At 48.8% G+C, this 15,688-nt stretch overlaps 1 protein-coding gene across 1 annotated transcript; it reads right to left on the minus strand.

The window, feature by feature from the left end:
- Positions 1-675: 675 nt before the first annotated feature.
- Positions 676-15,597, minus strand: wdr33 (WD repeat domain 33). The gene is made up of 21 exons (XM_035633967.2): positions 15,351-15,597; positions 10,749-10,967; positions 9,997-10,065; positions 9,432-9,536; positions 9,249-9,344; positions 8,806-8,957; positions 5,568-5,665; positions 5,302-5,428; positions 5,048-5,202; positions 4,886-4,964; positions 4,618-4,728; positions 4,356-4,450; positions 4,196-4,279; positions 3,579-3,718; positions 3,319-3,471; positions 2,221-2,931; positions 2,055-2,112; positions 1,658-1,967; positions 1,419-1,576; positions 1,150-1,329; positions 676-1,064 (listed from the first exon to the last, which is right to left on the minus strand). Exons 2-21 carry the CDS (start codon positions 10,950-10,952, stop codon positions 910-912), a joined length of 3,240 nt encoding a protein of 1,079 aa, XP_035489860.2. The 5' UTR covers positions 10,953-10,967; positions 15,351-15,597; the 3' UTR covers positions 676-909.
- Between the last annotated feature and the right edge of the window lie 91 nt (positions 15,598-15,688).

Below are 15,688 nucleotides of genomic sequence, written 5' to 3' on the forward strand. Positions count from 1 at the left end.
CTCGTCAGTGTCAGTGTGTTCACGTGGTCTAAAAACCAGATTATTTTCAGATTAAGGCGACAGTCCAGTTTCTCAGACGCCGTGTAAACACCTGACCCCGGTTAACAGACCTGGATAACTCTTTTAGTAACCAGGGTCCGCACATGCTCCGTAGGTTCCTACTGCCCCGCCCAACTCGCAGGAGGCAACAACACGAAGCGTGACCTTTAAACCAGAGGACGTCGCCACGGCAACATAACGTTACTGAGGCGTAGAGAACGTAGGAGATGTACAGCGCTAAAGAGTCGTCCATGTTCTCCGCCGCTTTCCACGTTGTTGTGATTTTGAAGAAAAGTCTTATTCCAACCAGTTGTACATTGGCAGAGCGCCACCTACTGTACCGGAGAAAGAGTTACTCCGTCATTATTCCCTGCTCATGTATACGGGAAGATCTGACATAACTGTCTGATGCAACACAAACTCTTCCTGAAACATTTTGCCTGAAGTTCAAACTGAAAGACGACATCATATATATATATATATATATATATATATATCTATCTGACAATGATTTTAATGTCCCACGAGGAGCAACAGGAGCGATGGAATTTGAAGAGTGAATCTTTTTATTGTCCACCTCAGTGGAGACGGTGAAGACACAAAAACATAGAAATCTTTTACAAAAAGAGACAAAACGATCTGGAGACTGAAATAAAAGAGACGGCGCGAAGCTTCTCTACAGTATCTTACATTAAAACGATCCTGTGCTTCAGTGACGCAGTCCTCGGATACCGCCTGGTACCCTCGGACCAATCAGAAGCCACCGTTCGGCAGCAGCACAGGTCGCGTGTCACGTGACCAAAAGTCTGTGAGAGTTCATCAGGACCTGGACCTGAGAGGAGAGGAGGCTCATGGGAGATTTTCTCAGGACTACCGGCCCCGGGCGACTCCCCTCGGTGCTCCTCTGGGCGGTGGTCCTCCCCTCCTGGGACCCGGTCCTGGTCCAGGTCCTCCAGGACCCCAGCCTCCTCGTCCGCCTCGACCAGAAGGACCGTATCCCCCGTCCTCCCTCTGGGGGGGTCGACCTGCAAGAGACCATAGATTTATTTTCATATCTAACATCTAAAATAAGGATTCATCCTCTGAGGAGCAGAAACAGTGAGGTCTCACCTCCATCGGCTCCGGGGGACTCTCGCTCTCGGGGGTCTCCAGTTCCTGGGCCGTCCTGCCACGGACGTTTCCGGGGCGGCAGAGACGCCATGTCCATCCCCTGCAGGGAGGACGAGCGCTCACGACCGGCCGGGGACGACCCATCATGCATCTGCTGAACATCCCGATAACCATCGTGACCTACAGACAGGACGAGGAGAGAGGAGAGAAGGATTCAATAAAGTAATTTATGATGACGTCGTAGAGAAGGACACGACAGGAACCCTCACCTCCTCTAGGGGGCCCGCCTCCTCGAGGGGGCCTCCCTCGGCCTCCGTTGTCCCAGCCTCGGCCCATCTCCTCCGGGCCGTCAAAACCCTCCTCCTGGCCGCCGTATTCGTCGGGGTAACCTCGGCCCCCCGGGCGGCTGCCCCCCCCCCCCCTGAACCTGAAACACAGAGAGTCCAGCTCAGAACAGTTCAGAGCGGCTGACTCCTCACGTTCAGGAGTAGAGGGGAAACCATCTGACCTGTCCTCTCTCCGTCCTCTGAAGTCTCCTCCACTGAACCTCTCGTCGGGGCCCCAGTTCCCTCCAGAGCCTCCTCGGTGCCCTCCGCCCCTGTGGCCTCCCCCCCCTCCCTGGTATCCAGGTCCAGGTCCAGGTCTCCAGCCCTCATCTCCTCTGCCGTGAAAGTCCTGGCCTCCGTCAAAGTCCTGTGGTCCGCGTCGACTCTGCTGGTTGTCCCCCCAGTAAGGCCCGGACCCCTGGTCTGGTCCTCCAGGACCCGGCCGGTCGGGGGGCCCCATGTGGTGGTTGGGCGGCGGCCCCCGAGGATCTCCTGCGACGACAACAGTCAGTGTATATCGGACTGAAACTGGTCTGAGCTTCTGGATACTTTCAGATTTCACTGTAACATGTCACTTACCTTTGTTGTTGGGCCCCTGTTGCCCCATCCCGTGCATCATGGGGCCCGAGTTCTGACCCTGAAAAGACCACATCAGTCTTTAGTCTCAGACCTGAACCTGATCCTGGACCAGTCACATGTCTCACATGAGTCACATACATGCTGAATGTCATTCACAGAAACTCACCTGGTGCTGCATGTACGGGGGCCCCTGCATGTTTCCATGTGGTCCTTGCACGTTACCAGGGGGGCCCTGCATGTTTCCATGGGGTACTTGCATGTTACCTGGGGGCCCCTGCATATTTCCTGGAGGCCCATGCATTCCTCCAGGGGGCCCCTGCATGTTGCCCATCCCATAATTGTTGGGGATGTTGCTGTGTGTCCTTAGTGGGGGGCCCATCATCCCGCCCTGGGGGCCCATCATGTTCCCTTGAGGTGGCATCATGCCCCCCTGAGGTGGAGGCCCCTGAGAATCCCTTGGACCCATTCCCCGAGGAGGGGGGCCCATCATGCCAACTGGGGGCCCCTGCATCCCTCTGGGACCCATACTGTGAGGGCCTTGAGGACCCATGTTTCTTGGAGGGCCAGGATGTCTCTGCATTCCTTGGGGTCCTTGCATGTCTGGTGGTCCCATCATGCCCTGAGGGGGCCCCTGGTGAGGCTGAGGTCCGGAGGGTGGCCCCATCTGTCCAGAGGAAATGAAAGGGGGCTGCATGCCTCCAGGGCCCATGGGGGGCCCCATGTTGTTTGGCATCTGCTGAGGAGGGATGTTTGGAGGAAATCCTTGGTGGCCAGGAGGCATGGGACCCCCGGGTCCCGCTGGACCTCCAGGGCCAGAGAAGGGGGGGATTGGACCTTGTCCCTGTGGGGGGCCCATGTTCCCATCTGCGCTCATCCGCTGCACAAGAACAGAAGCAGTGTCAGAGTGTTGTTAGTGTCCCAGTGTTGTCAGAGATGTCAGTGTTGTCAGAGTGTTGTCAGAGTGTTGTCAGAGTGTTGTTAGTGTGTTGTTAGTGTTGTTAGTGTGTTGTTAGTGTGTTGTTAGTGTGTTGTTAGTGTTGTTAGTGTGTTGTTAGTGTGTTGTTAGTGTTGTCAGAGTGTTGTTAGTGTTGTCAGAGTGTTGTTAGTGTGCTGTTAGTGTCACAGTGTTGTCAGTGTGTTGTCAGAGTGTTGTCAGTGTGTTGTTAGTGTTGTCAGAGTGTTGTTATTGTCACAGTGTTGTCAGTGTTGTCAGAGTGTTGTCAGAGTACGAGAATATTTTCCAACAGAAGGCAGAGTCTCTCACCTCCAGCAGCAGAGGGTTGTTGTACTGCAGAGCTGCCATCTCCTGCTCCATCTCGGCCTGAGATTTCTTCTTCCCCTCCACCTTCTGCTCCACCTTTCTGTCTTTGGAATCTCCAGAGGGCGGCATCATGGGAACTTTGTTCTCCGTCCAGGCCTGCAGAGAGGTGACGACGGTCAGCAACAGTCAGTTTCTACAGACATGAGTTTCGGTGCAGTCGGTGTGTCCTGATGTTGACCAGGTTGTCTGCCGCAGCCGTTTACCTGTTGGAACTGCGCTGGGATCGGTTTGGCGTATGGAACCTTCTTCTGAGGGACCTTCTTGGAGTCTTTACCCATGACCTCGTCCATGCCCCAGTCCAGACCGGGTATCGACATCTCGACCTCAGGGGCCGCCTCTTTACCTGGACACAACAGTAACGCCTGAGTAACACCAGAATAACACCAGAGTAACACCAGATTTACACCAGTTACACCAGAGTAACCCAAGAGTTACACCAGAGTAACACCACAGTAACACCAGAGTAACACCAGAGTAACACCACAGTAACACCAGAGTAACACCAGAGTAACACCAGAGTAACACCAGAGTAACCCCACAGTAATACCAGATCTACACCAGTAACACCAGAGTAACACCAGTTACACCAGAGTAACACCAGAGCTACACCAGAGTTACAACCGATACTGATCTAAAACACTGAATTACTCAGTCAACTAAACAGAGATGAAACTTTATCTTTGTAACACTGACTTTTCTCATGACATTTCAAACTTTAAGCTTTATTTCCTTCAAATGACGTATTTTCCCTTTCAATGTTCATGTTTTTATTGTTGAACTCTTGAGATTTGTTTCCTCTGAGTCCCAGGATGAAACTCACTCTGCTCCTGCTCCATGGCGGCCTTCAGCTGCTCGGGGATCCCCATCCCGGGGATGGCAGCCATGCTGTTGGGCTCCATGTCGTCTGAAACACAAACACACAAAGATCAGCTGGGAAGTCACAAACATTTGTGTTTGTTCGTTTGTCCTCTGAGACTCACCGTACTCCACGCCGTCCTCCGACATCCCAGGCAGCAGGTTCAGGTTGTAACGATCTCTCATCTTATCGCCGGGTCGATTCCTCGTCCAGAATTTACTGAGAAATACAAGACAAGACAAGACAGTTAGAGGACAGTCACAGGACAGTTAGAGGGCATCTACACCCAGAACTCCTACTTCCTAAGAAACTAAACAAAGTAAACGCACTGACAGCTGACTGAGTATATATAAGTAATAAAAGTTGTGTAGACATTGCGTTCCTACCTGGTGTGGTCGTTGGAGCCGGAGCACAGGATGTGACCCAGCGGATGCCAGGCCAGACTCCAGATCATCCCCTCATGAGCCATCTCCATCCCCCCAACCTCCTTCTCCACCCTGAGCACCACAACAACAACAGTCAACACCTGAGCCAGTAAACAACACACTGACACCCCAACTTCAGTGTAGTGTAACTGTGACACTGTCATCACTGGTAGACATTGTGTGTGTGTGTGTGTGTGTGTGTGTGTGTGTGTGTGTGTGTGTGTGTTACCCAGTGTTCCAGAACAGCAGAGAACCGTCGGAGCCTCCACTGGCGAACAGGCCTTCGTGGACGGGATGCCAGGCGACGGCTGAGGACACGTCGGAATTAAGTGTTCAGTGTGTGGTTGTTGTGTAGTTGTGACAGACGGAGGACAACGACCCTGTCACTCACCTGTCGCCTCCTTCTTGTGTCCTCTGAACACCTGCAGCTCCTCCTTCAGGTTCCTGATGTCGAACAGTTTACACAGGTGGTCACGTGACGCTGTCAGCAGCCAGTTACCATTCAGGTTCCACTTCACCTCCATCACTGTGTTCTTATGGGCGTGGCTGAGGACAGAGAGCACCGACCAATCACAGGCTGCGACTGAGCCCACTGACCACTGGTGTGTGTGTAACGTGTGTAACATGTGTAGTGTGTGTCCTTACAGTGTAGCCAGACTCTGTCCGGTCTTCGGGTCCCAGAACTTGATTGGCTGTTGACTGTCTTTACTGCCGGAGACCACAAGACCTTTAGTGGGATGCCAGTCAACACACTTCACATCAGCACCATGACCTGAGGTGACACACACACGTTAGTGCAAGTTTAATCAATATTATCTGTACTTTATAGTTGTTTTAAAACAAAAACATAGTTTTTTTTTTATTTTAGCAAAGTCCTTCATCAGTATGACATCATGTTCCTCATGGTGTACCTCGGAGGATCCGCTCCTCGTGGCAGCGCAGGAAGTCCCAGATTCGGACGGTGCCATCGTCAGAACACGTGGCGAATTTATTATCTGTGGGAGAGAAACTGGACAGGAGAGGAGAGAGTCAACCAATCACAGTGACATGTGACATCAGAGACCTTCACTTCCTGCTTCAGAGACGCTGTTGTTTCACCAGCTCACCCTAACTTTGATGCCTTCACTGACAAAGCAGTGTTCAGCTACACTCATTGTCCTGTGAGGGTTGGGGGTGGAGCCAATTTACCATCACTTGGACAGATCACCAGCTAATCACGGGCTTTATCCATAATAACACGCCTGAACACACACGTCACGTGACAACACAGGTGTAAACAGGAAGTAGTCGTTTGCTTAGTAACAGAAACTCCTCCAAAGGAGAAACCGCGATGGTGATGACGTCGAGGTGGAACGACGTCCTGTCAGTGTTCCTGACAGGACGTCAAGTCGTGACTGATGAGAACCAATCAGAGAAGAGAACGTGGGGTCTGCGTCATCATTCGGGAACAAAAGTGTTTCCCCATGAGGCTGTAAAACGGCGCCAGGCGTAACCATAGCAAGAGTGAGGAGTTATAGTGTAGACGTTGCCACGGAGACAAACTGTGGGAGGAAACAGAAGAGAACACGTGACCTCCACACAGGAAGCGCCGCTCGACTGTGAGGGGACGGTGATAGCCGCTGCAACACTGACCCACCAGCATTACATCATACGTCCGAAAACAAGGCTGATTTAATGAGTTGAGGCCCAACGACCTCCTGAAGAATCTAAATGTCTCCGCCTGCTGGATGGTCACTTGAACTTCATAGAGCGCGCGCGCGCGCGCACACACGCACGCACGCACGCACGCACGCACGCACACACACACACACACACACACACACACACACACACACACACACACACACACACACACACACACACACACACACACACACACACACACACACACACACACACACACACACACACACACACACACACACACACACACACACACACACAGTGCAGGAAGCTTCACTTGTATAAAAGCTGAGAGTGAAACACGGACACACAATTGACGCCATTTTAGCTTCGTAGCTAAGGGGAGGGAACACCAACGTATTGTCAAAAATTGCAGACGAGGACGCAGTGGACGAGGATGCAGCGGACAAGGAGGTAGGACGCAACGGCGGGGAACGTGGAAAAAAACCCCAAAAGAAAACATTAATTTCTACATTAAGGAATCACATGAAGTACATGTGTACACAGTACACACATGTAGTACACAGTACACACATGTAGTACACCGTGAACACTGTACACTGACATGTAGTAAATCGTGTACACCGTGCAGACATAGTACATACTTTACCTTTAATGAATTTGAATTTCCCTACGGGGATCAATAACGGTAGATCTCATCTTACGCGTGAGTACTGTGTACTACATGTGAGTGTTCTGTGTACACAATGTACTACATGTGAGTGTACTGACTTAAGTATCTGAGAGAGTTTGACTTTCCAATACAAAATAATAGTTTTTGTCGCTACATCAAACCAACAGTGACCCACAGTGACTCCTTCACCCTAAACTACACAAGTGGAGATGTGGCGTTTTTGTTAGCTAACAGTTTCACTCTGGCTCGTGTAAGTGCTAAGCTAGGCTAACAGTTTCCCCATGCCTCGTGTTAGTGCTAAGCTAGGCTAATAGTTTCCCTCTGCCTCGTCTTAGTGCTAAGCTAGGCTAACAGTTTCCCCATGCCTCGTGTTAGTGCTAAGCTAGGCTAACAGTTTCCCTCTGCCTCGTCTTAGTGCTAAGCTAGGCTAACAGTTTCTCGCTTCCTCGTCTTAGTGCTAAGCTAGGCTAACAGTTCCCCCCTGCCTTGTCTTAGTGCTAAGCTAGGCTAACAGTTTCCCCCTGCCTCGTCTTAGTACTAAGCTAGGCTAACAGTTTCCCCCTGCCTCGTCTTACTTTTAAGCTAGACTTAGTTTCCACCGTCTTGTCTTAGTGCTAAGCTAGGCTAACAGTTTCCCCCTGCCTCGTCTTACTTTTAAGCTAGACTTAGTTTCCACCGTCTTGTCTTAGTGCTAAGCTAGGCTAACAGTTTCTCCCTGCCTCCTCTTTGTGCTAAGCTAAGGTTTGGGACTTTGGAGCATCATTATGAAAGTCTGCAGGTGCCAAAATTAAACTAAACCATTTAATAAAATCTCACTCATTTCTCTCTCATGACATTTATATTACAATCTCATGATTTATTATTCAAATATTAATCTGTCAAAATGAAAACAGCCATGATAAGAATTCCTTTTTAAACTGGACCTTTATTTACATTTGAACTAATTTGATAACTTTTACAAATTTGACACCTGACATCAGGACAAATTCATAAATGAGTTTGAAAGAGCAGTTAACGTTTCATCACTGAAATTTATAATTATATGAGTATTGAAAAAATAAACCTGAAAGTTTGGTTTCACAACATATTTTTTTGGCAGCTGTAAACCTCCGTTCTTTAAATCCCTCACAGCAGCACTGAGGCTCATGGGTAATGTAGTGTGACTGAAAGATAAATGGATGACATCACACTACAGGTGATCCTGGTAAAGGCTACGTGCTGGTTTTACACAGACAGTGTGGTGGACTGCTGAGGAAGTGTGATGTCATCTGCAGCCTGATGATGTCAGCAGTGTCACGTGGTGGAGTGAAACTATCCTGCTGTTGCATTGTGGGATATGTAGGCTGGTGTGTTTGGAGTCAGGATGTCGGGGGTTTTAATCGGTCTCCTGGTAAAACCAAAAGGATGTTAACGCTCCGTGTTTAAGGTGGAGATGATTCAAAGCTTTATTTAAACACCTAGTCTGACGGTGTGCAGCAGCTTCTCTTTATTCACTTTATTAATCACTGCTAAAACTTTATTGCTCAAAGTCAAACCCGGGGCCTTTATTATTTATTCTGACCACGCCCCCTCCCCTACTGGGCCTATCCAAACCAGTTAAGAGTAAATAATTAATGACTTTATTAACACAATATAAACAGCTTATCAGCCACATCAGGCAGAATATCAACAACAGATCACTGCAGTGTTGCGACAGCACACACGTACATCTGTCATGAATCAACCACAACATGTGGCAGCGCCCCCGCTTGGCTGCGGCGAGCTGCTGCACTGCCAACAGTGAGTGGCAGAGACTCGCGTAAACTACAGAAAATGGTAGATTGGGTATAAACCTGGCTTCTCTAATGGCCTCCTTGTGAGCCTGGAACATCTTCACGTTGTTCATGTTGGACTGCCAGTACTTCACGTAGCCGCCGTGGTCAGCCGTCAGCATCCACATGTCATTGTGAGACCAGGTCATCGCCCGCACAGGACTGTCGTGGGCCTGCAGGAGGAGACAGGAGGGGGTGGGGCCAGACAGTCAGTCAATTCATTTGTAACTTCAGACAGACGTGAAAAATGACATGTCACATGACTGAGACGGTTTAACCTTTGACCTTCAAATGCTTTGACTCTAAAATCAAAAAAACCATAATATCTGATCAAAGTGCCACCCTTTTGTGGGCTCGACCTTCAGAGATGCCTCATTCTAAAGGTCAAAGGTCAGGTGACACAATGACAGACAGACTGTTTGTGTCTCTCTGTGGTGTAAAGAGAAGGATCGGAGGACGTTCACCTGTAAAATCGTCTCAAAGTTGAAGGTGAGTCCGTTCCACAGCGTGAACTCGCCACTGGAGGCGCCGGTAACGAGGCGTCGACCCTCCGGAGTCCACTGCAAACAGGAAACATCACATCACAAGTCGCTCACATGCCAAACATCAGATGTCGAACAGGAAGTGAGGCCGCAGCAGAAACTCACCCTGATCACAAACACCGGACACTTGACTTTGTTGGTCGAGGTTCGGACAAATTTTGTGGTGACAGCGTTCATCGGGTTGTAAATCATCCCGAGAGGAGGAACCAGCTGCAGCACAGACAGACACAGACGGTCAGTACAAACACAGACAGTATAGACACAGACAAACAGTACAGACAGTCAGTGCAGACAGTAATCAGACACAGACAGACAGTACAGACACAGACAGACAGTACAGACAGACAGACAGTCACAGACACCAGGAGGTGATTTGTTCCAGTTTCAGGACCAGTGAATATTTTTAATGTTAATAATCATCCTGTAATAAAGTTATAAAACATGGAACATTTCTAAATACAAGGTTGTAATCTTTATCATCACGTGAAAGTTGATTAAATGATATAATATAAGAACAGTCAGTTATTTTTCTGTTCAGTCACATGATGTCATCCTGTCCGCATAATAATGCTTATGCTGCTTATAATAATCATCTTTATTAACGTTTCAGTGAACTCTAGGTTAGGATTAGGGATCAGACATGTGACGTGTGTTGTGTTTTTGCACTGACGTCGTTGTAACATCCTGCGTCGGGCTGGATGGCTCTGAAGTCTCGATGGTCCCGCTGCCACACACGGTTCTGCACAGAGAACAGAGGTTCTGATGACACCTGAACTCACCACGGCTCACAGGTTAGAGACTGTAGCTGAGCAACAGAACGTTCGGATGACACCGGACCTAACCACGGCTCACAGGTTGAACAGAACATCTCGACACTGACCCATAATAAATCATTATCCAACAATCAATGACAGAAGTGATCAGAAGACAAGCAGACTTCAGATCGTGTCTGTGGCTCGTCCACTAGCCAGGGGTCAGTGGACGATGTGGCCTTACGTAAAACTCTGAACCTCAAATTGACCCTGAAGGCAGTGTGGTTCTGTTTGTCATGGAATTTTCGTCTATCCGGGCAGAGAAACTCTTATGATGAGTCTTCTAAGGCACCAAGCGAGGTCATCTCATCTATGTCAGACCAAAACAATCATTGAGCAGCAGAAGTCTCTCTCAAGGCGTCATCGTCGCAGGGAGATGAAGACATTACTCAAAGCTAAATACACTACAGAGACCGGAGATAGGCAGATTAACTTGGGGCGCCATACAATGACCCCCCTGCTGATCTGTATGACGAACGGAAAATCTCCTTGATATATTGAGCTCTTATAGTAAATACTTAAGACAAAACTGCTTAAGACATTCACGGTTTCCGTCTCCATCGATTATTCCATTTCACTGTTTAAATAAAGTTTTTAGAGGCGGGGTTACCTGCAGGTATCTGATGACAGAGGGGTTGTAGTCAATGGTTTTGCGGTTCACTGCCTTCCTCATGCGTTTGCCGTCGAAGGTCAGCTGCTGCATCGCCTGTTGCTGGGCGAAGTCTGGCCTCTTGTAGAAGACCTGCCGCGGCGCCTGGTGCTGGAAACGCGGCATATGGAAGAACCGCTGCGGTGAACCGATGTCTGTCGCCATGGTGACGGTCTGAACCTGCAGGTGGCGAGAGCAGGTGGTTAATAAATGAGTTTGTCGTTCATCATTTGTCAGTGACGGAGGTTTTACATAAATATCAGTTGAACATGGGCTGAAACACTGAACGAGCTGCGATCAGCTGAGATGTTCATTCAACAATCTTTGTAAAAACATGTACTAACAACAAACCATTTATTATATGAATATACATTAATGAGTATTAATAAACATGAAGGATCAGACGAGCTGCAGCCAGCGACTCATCAGCGACAAACCAAACGAGTTGCGAGACGCTGGAGGCGGAGCCATTTCCTGTGTGAAGCTGCGGCGAGTTCTCGTTCAGCTTTAATGAGATTAATACAAAAATCATAACTGCTATTCTATATTTAATATGACATCATGCAGACTGTGTCTGACGGACAGTTCCTCCATCAGAGCTGGGGTCACATGACCAGGCTAACACTTTCCCGCTGCTTCCAGTCTTTGTGCTAAGCAAAGCTAAAGACATGACACAGATCCCATCAAGAGTAGAGGATGCTCAAATGGAAAAAATACCAAACAACAATAATAATATATGATAATAACTCTGGAGCAGTGGCTGCATCATCAATATATTAATATATCAATGAAGATTTGATAATAAAACAGAAAATTATTCAGACGTGAGTATGAGTGGCAATGATTAATATTAATATTATCTTATAGGGCTGAAAGAGTTGAAGAAAAGAATTTAATTCTTTCTTACAGATATTGCGATTTCATATATAATTTTTGGAGCAAAGCTTCAGTTCAATATTCACCAACACATTCATCACTTTGACTCTTTGTTCTCATGCAGGGATGAGAAGCTGTAGATATGAATCACTTCCAAAATGTATTTATTAAATTGGCATAGAACAATCACAAATAGAACAATTATCACAAGAGCTGCTACTGTCTTAAATAATTTAAGTCATAATAATTTGTCATAATAATAACAATTACAATAATAAAATAACAGGACCTTCCTGTAACATCACTTCACTTATGGCTCAGGAGCAGCAGCTAAATATTTCACATCTGCTGCCAGCAGAACAATATTTACTAATGTCCAGCGTTGAGCTTATACATCCACAAAGTACAGTCAGAACCATCATCAACAAAGTGAGGACGACATGTCATAACACACACCTTACATGAAATATCTAAATATTAACACTGATTTGACTTTTGAACATGTTTGTCATTAAGACTGAAACTATGCAGAACAACACACACACACACTTTCATTTATGTTGCTTTGATCTTTTTTTGTTGAGCTTTGAATAAATATACTGATAATTTGTCAAGTGTTTCGCAATATAACCAAAAAATATCACAATATTATAGGCCATATTGCCCAGCGGTAGTCACAGTATGATGTCATTTCATACAGTGATAATATTTAATGAATCTACTATACTGACATCATCCAAACTGATTCAACTGGTAATAAACTAATAAAACCACAAGATCAACAACCAGTTCTGACCGTTTACTGAGAATTATCAAACCCACAATGCACCATGAACACAAGACTCAGTATCCCACAATGCACCATGAACAGATGAGTACAACCACACAGTGCCAAAGCTGAAGTATGTGAAACCTTTATTTTACAGAGAGGCTGAAATTAAAACCAGGACCAGACTCAGGACCAGGACCAGGACCAGGACCAGGACCTGGACCTGGACGGGGATATGGCTCAGGACCAGGACCAGACTCAGGACCAGGACCAGACTCAGGACCTGGACGGGGATATGGCTCAGGACCAGGACCAGACTCAGGACCAGACTCAGGACCTGAACGGGGATATGGGTCAGGACCAGGACCAGACTCAGGACCTGGACCAGACTCAGGACCTGGACGGGGATATGACTCAGGACCAGGACCAGACACAGGACCAGACTCAGGACCTGGACCAGACTCAGGACCTGGACCAGACTCAGGACCTGGACGGGGATATGGCTCAGGACCAGTGCCAGGACCTGGACGGGGATATGGCTCAGGACCAGGTCCAGACTCAGGACCTGGATGGGGATATGGCTCAGGACAAGGAACTGGCTCAGGACCAGGGCCTGGACCAGACGCAAGAACTGGCTCAGGACAGATCAACTACACGACCTGAGATCAGATCAACTACACGTCCTGCGATCAACTACACGACCTGAGATCAACTACACGTCCTGAGATCAACTACACGACCTGAGATCAGATCAACTACACGACCTGGGATCAGATCAACTACACGTCCTGAGATCAACTACACGACCTGAGATCAACTACACGTCCTGAGACCAACTACACGACCTGAGATCAGATCAACTACACGACCTGGGATCAACTACACGACCTGGGATCAACTACACGTCCTGAGATCAGATCAACTACACGACCTGAGATCAACTACACGTCCTGAGATCAACTACACGTCCTGGGATCAACTACACGACCTGGGATCAACTACACGTCCTGAGATCAGATCAACTACACCTGGGATCAACTACACGTCCTGAGATCAACTACACGACCTGAGATCAACTACACGACCTGAGATCAGATCAACTACACGACCCGAGATCAACTACACGACCTGAGATCAGATCAACAACACGTCCTGAGATCAACTACACGACCTGAGATCAACTACACGACCTGAGATCAACTACACGTCCTGAGATCAGATCAACTACACGACCTGAGATCAACTACAGGACCTGAGATCAGATCAACTACACGTCCTGAGATCAGATCAACTACAGGACCTGAGATCAGATCAACTACACGACCTGAGATCAGAGGACCTGAGATCAGATCAACTACACGACCTGAGATCAACTACAGGACCTGAGATCAGATCAACTACACGTCCTGAGATCAGATCAACTACTCGACCTGAGATCAGATCAACTACAGGACCTGAGATCAGATCAACTACACGACCTGAGATCAGATCAACTACTCGACCTGAGATCAGATCAACTACACGACCTGAGATCAACTACAGGACCTGAGATCAGATCAACCACACGTCCTGAGATCTGATCAACTACTCGACCTGAGATCAACTACACGACCTGAGATCAGATCAACTACACGTCCTGAGATCAACTACACGTCCTGAGATCAGATCAACTACACGACCTGAGATCAGATCAACTACACGACCTGAGATCAGATCAACTACACGACCTGAGATCAGATCAACTACACGACCTGAGATCAGATCAACTACACGTCCTGAGATCAACTACACATCCTGAGATCAGATCAACTACACGTCCTGAGATCAGATCAACTACACGACCTGAGATCAACTGCACGACCTGAGATCAGATCAACTACACATCCTGAGATCAGATCAACTACACGTCCTGAGATCAGATCAACTACACGACCTGAGATCAGATCAACTGCACGACCTGAGATCAGATCAACTACACGTCCTGAGATCAGATCAACTACACGACCTGAGATCAGATCAACTACACGACCTGAGATCAACTGCACGACCTGAGATCAGATCAACTACACATCCTGAGATCAGATCAACTACACGTCCTGAGATCAGATCAACTACACGACCTGAGATCAGATCAACTACTCGACCTGAGATCAGATCAACTACTCGACCTGAGATCAGATCAACTACACGACCTGAGATCAACTACTCGACCTGAGATCAGATCAACTACTCGACCTGAGATCAGATCAACTACACGACCTGAGATCAACTACACATTAAAAGCTGTGTTTTATGTAGATCAAAAATCACCTCTGACCGCGTCTATAACAAACCTCGGTCTCCGCTTACCGGACAAACACGGCAGCTGTCCTCCCGGGGCCCGGTCGACCCGGAGCCGGCTCACAGCGCCTCTGACCGCTCGGTCCTCCCGCAGCCTCGGTGTTGTTGTGGGGACTCGGGAGAGCGGCACCACGCGGTCCCAGTGACACTCCCGGCAGCTCACTCGGAGCTAACAGAGCGCCCGGCGGGAGGTGCCGCTTCACACCGGAGCCCCGGCGCGTCCTGCCGCGGCTCCCCGGGACAGGACGCACCGGAGCCCCGGGACAGGTCCCCGCTACTGGGACTCATTTGAAATCATTATCGTCTCTGACGACGCGTTAGCTTCGTTTAGCTCCAGGGGCTAACGGTGCTAGCAGACGAACCGTCGGCAGTTAGTGGGGCGCAGTGCGGGACCGGACCGACGCTTTGACCGCGACACGATGTATTAAACGGGGTGTTTGAGCAGAACCAGGCCGGCGGACCGAGCCGGCGTCCGGCGGCAGCTCGGCTCGGCTCTGCTCGGTGTGTTATCGGGCAGCCGGGGGGTAAATGGCGGCCCGGTCGCTACAATAACTAACGCGCTGCAGCTCCATACTCACCAGCGGTGTCCGCGGCGGAGCTATCGGGGTGTGTGTGGTCGCGCGGCGGCCTCTTCGCTCCGCAGGAACATGGAGCTCTCACCCAGAATTCAGCCGAACACGAGTCGGTTCGTCCGTTCAGCCTCCGGCGGACTCCATCATGACGCTTCTTCTTCTCGGCCCGCACTGATGCATGCCGGGACGTTTCCACAACGGGCGGGAGACCGTGGCGTCATCGCCGCTACGAACTCTGGGAAAGCGAGTTTTCGCGTTTATTTATTTATTATTGTTACTGTTTTTTATCCTGTTTCATGTAGAAGCGTTAATTTGATGTATTTTTCATCATAGACTGTGGTATA

Source organism: Scophthalmus maximus, chromosome 5 (genome assembly GCF_022379125.1).
Source record: "Scophthalmus maximus strain ysfricsl-2021 chromosome 5, ASM2237912v1, whole genome shotgun sequence".
In the NCBI taxonomy this organism is placed as follows: domain Eukaryota; kingdom Metazoa; phylum Chordata; class Actinopteri; order Pleuronectiformes; family Scophthalmidae; genus Scophthalmus; species Scophthalmus maximus.

Bases quoted from the DNA above. Each gene is read 5' to 3' on its own strand.
- wdr33 (XM_035633967.2), bottom strand. From the start codon at position 10,952: ATGGCGACAGACATCGGTTCACCGCAGCGGTTCTTCCATATGCCGCGT. The intron at 9,345-9,431 runs GTGAGTTTCTGC...TCCTGTTTGCAG, and splicing joins GTCCGGTGTTTGTGATCAGG to TGGACTCCGGAGGGTCGACG. The intron at 5,666-8,805 runs GTTTATACCCAA...TCTCCTGTCCAG, and splicing joins GAGGCCATTAGAGAAGCCAG to TTTCTCTCCCACAGATAATA.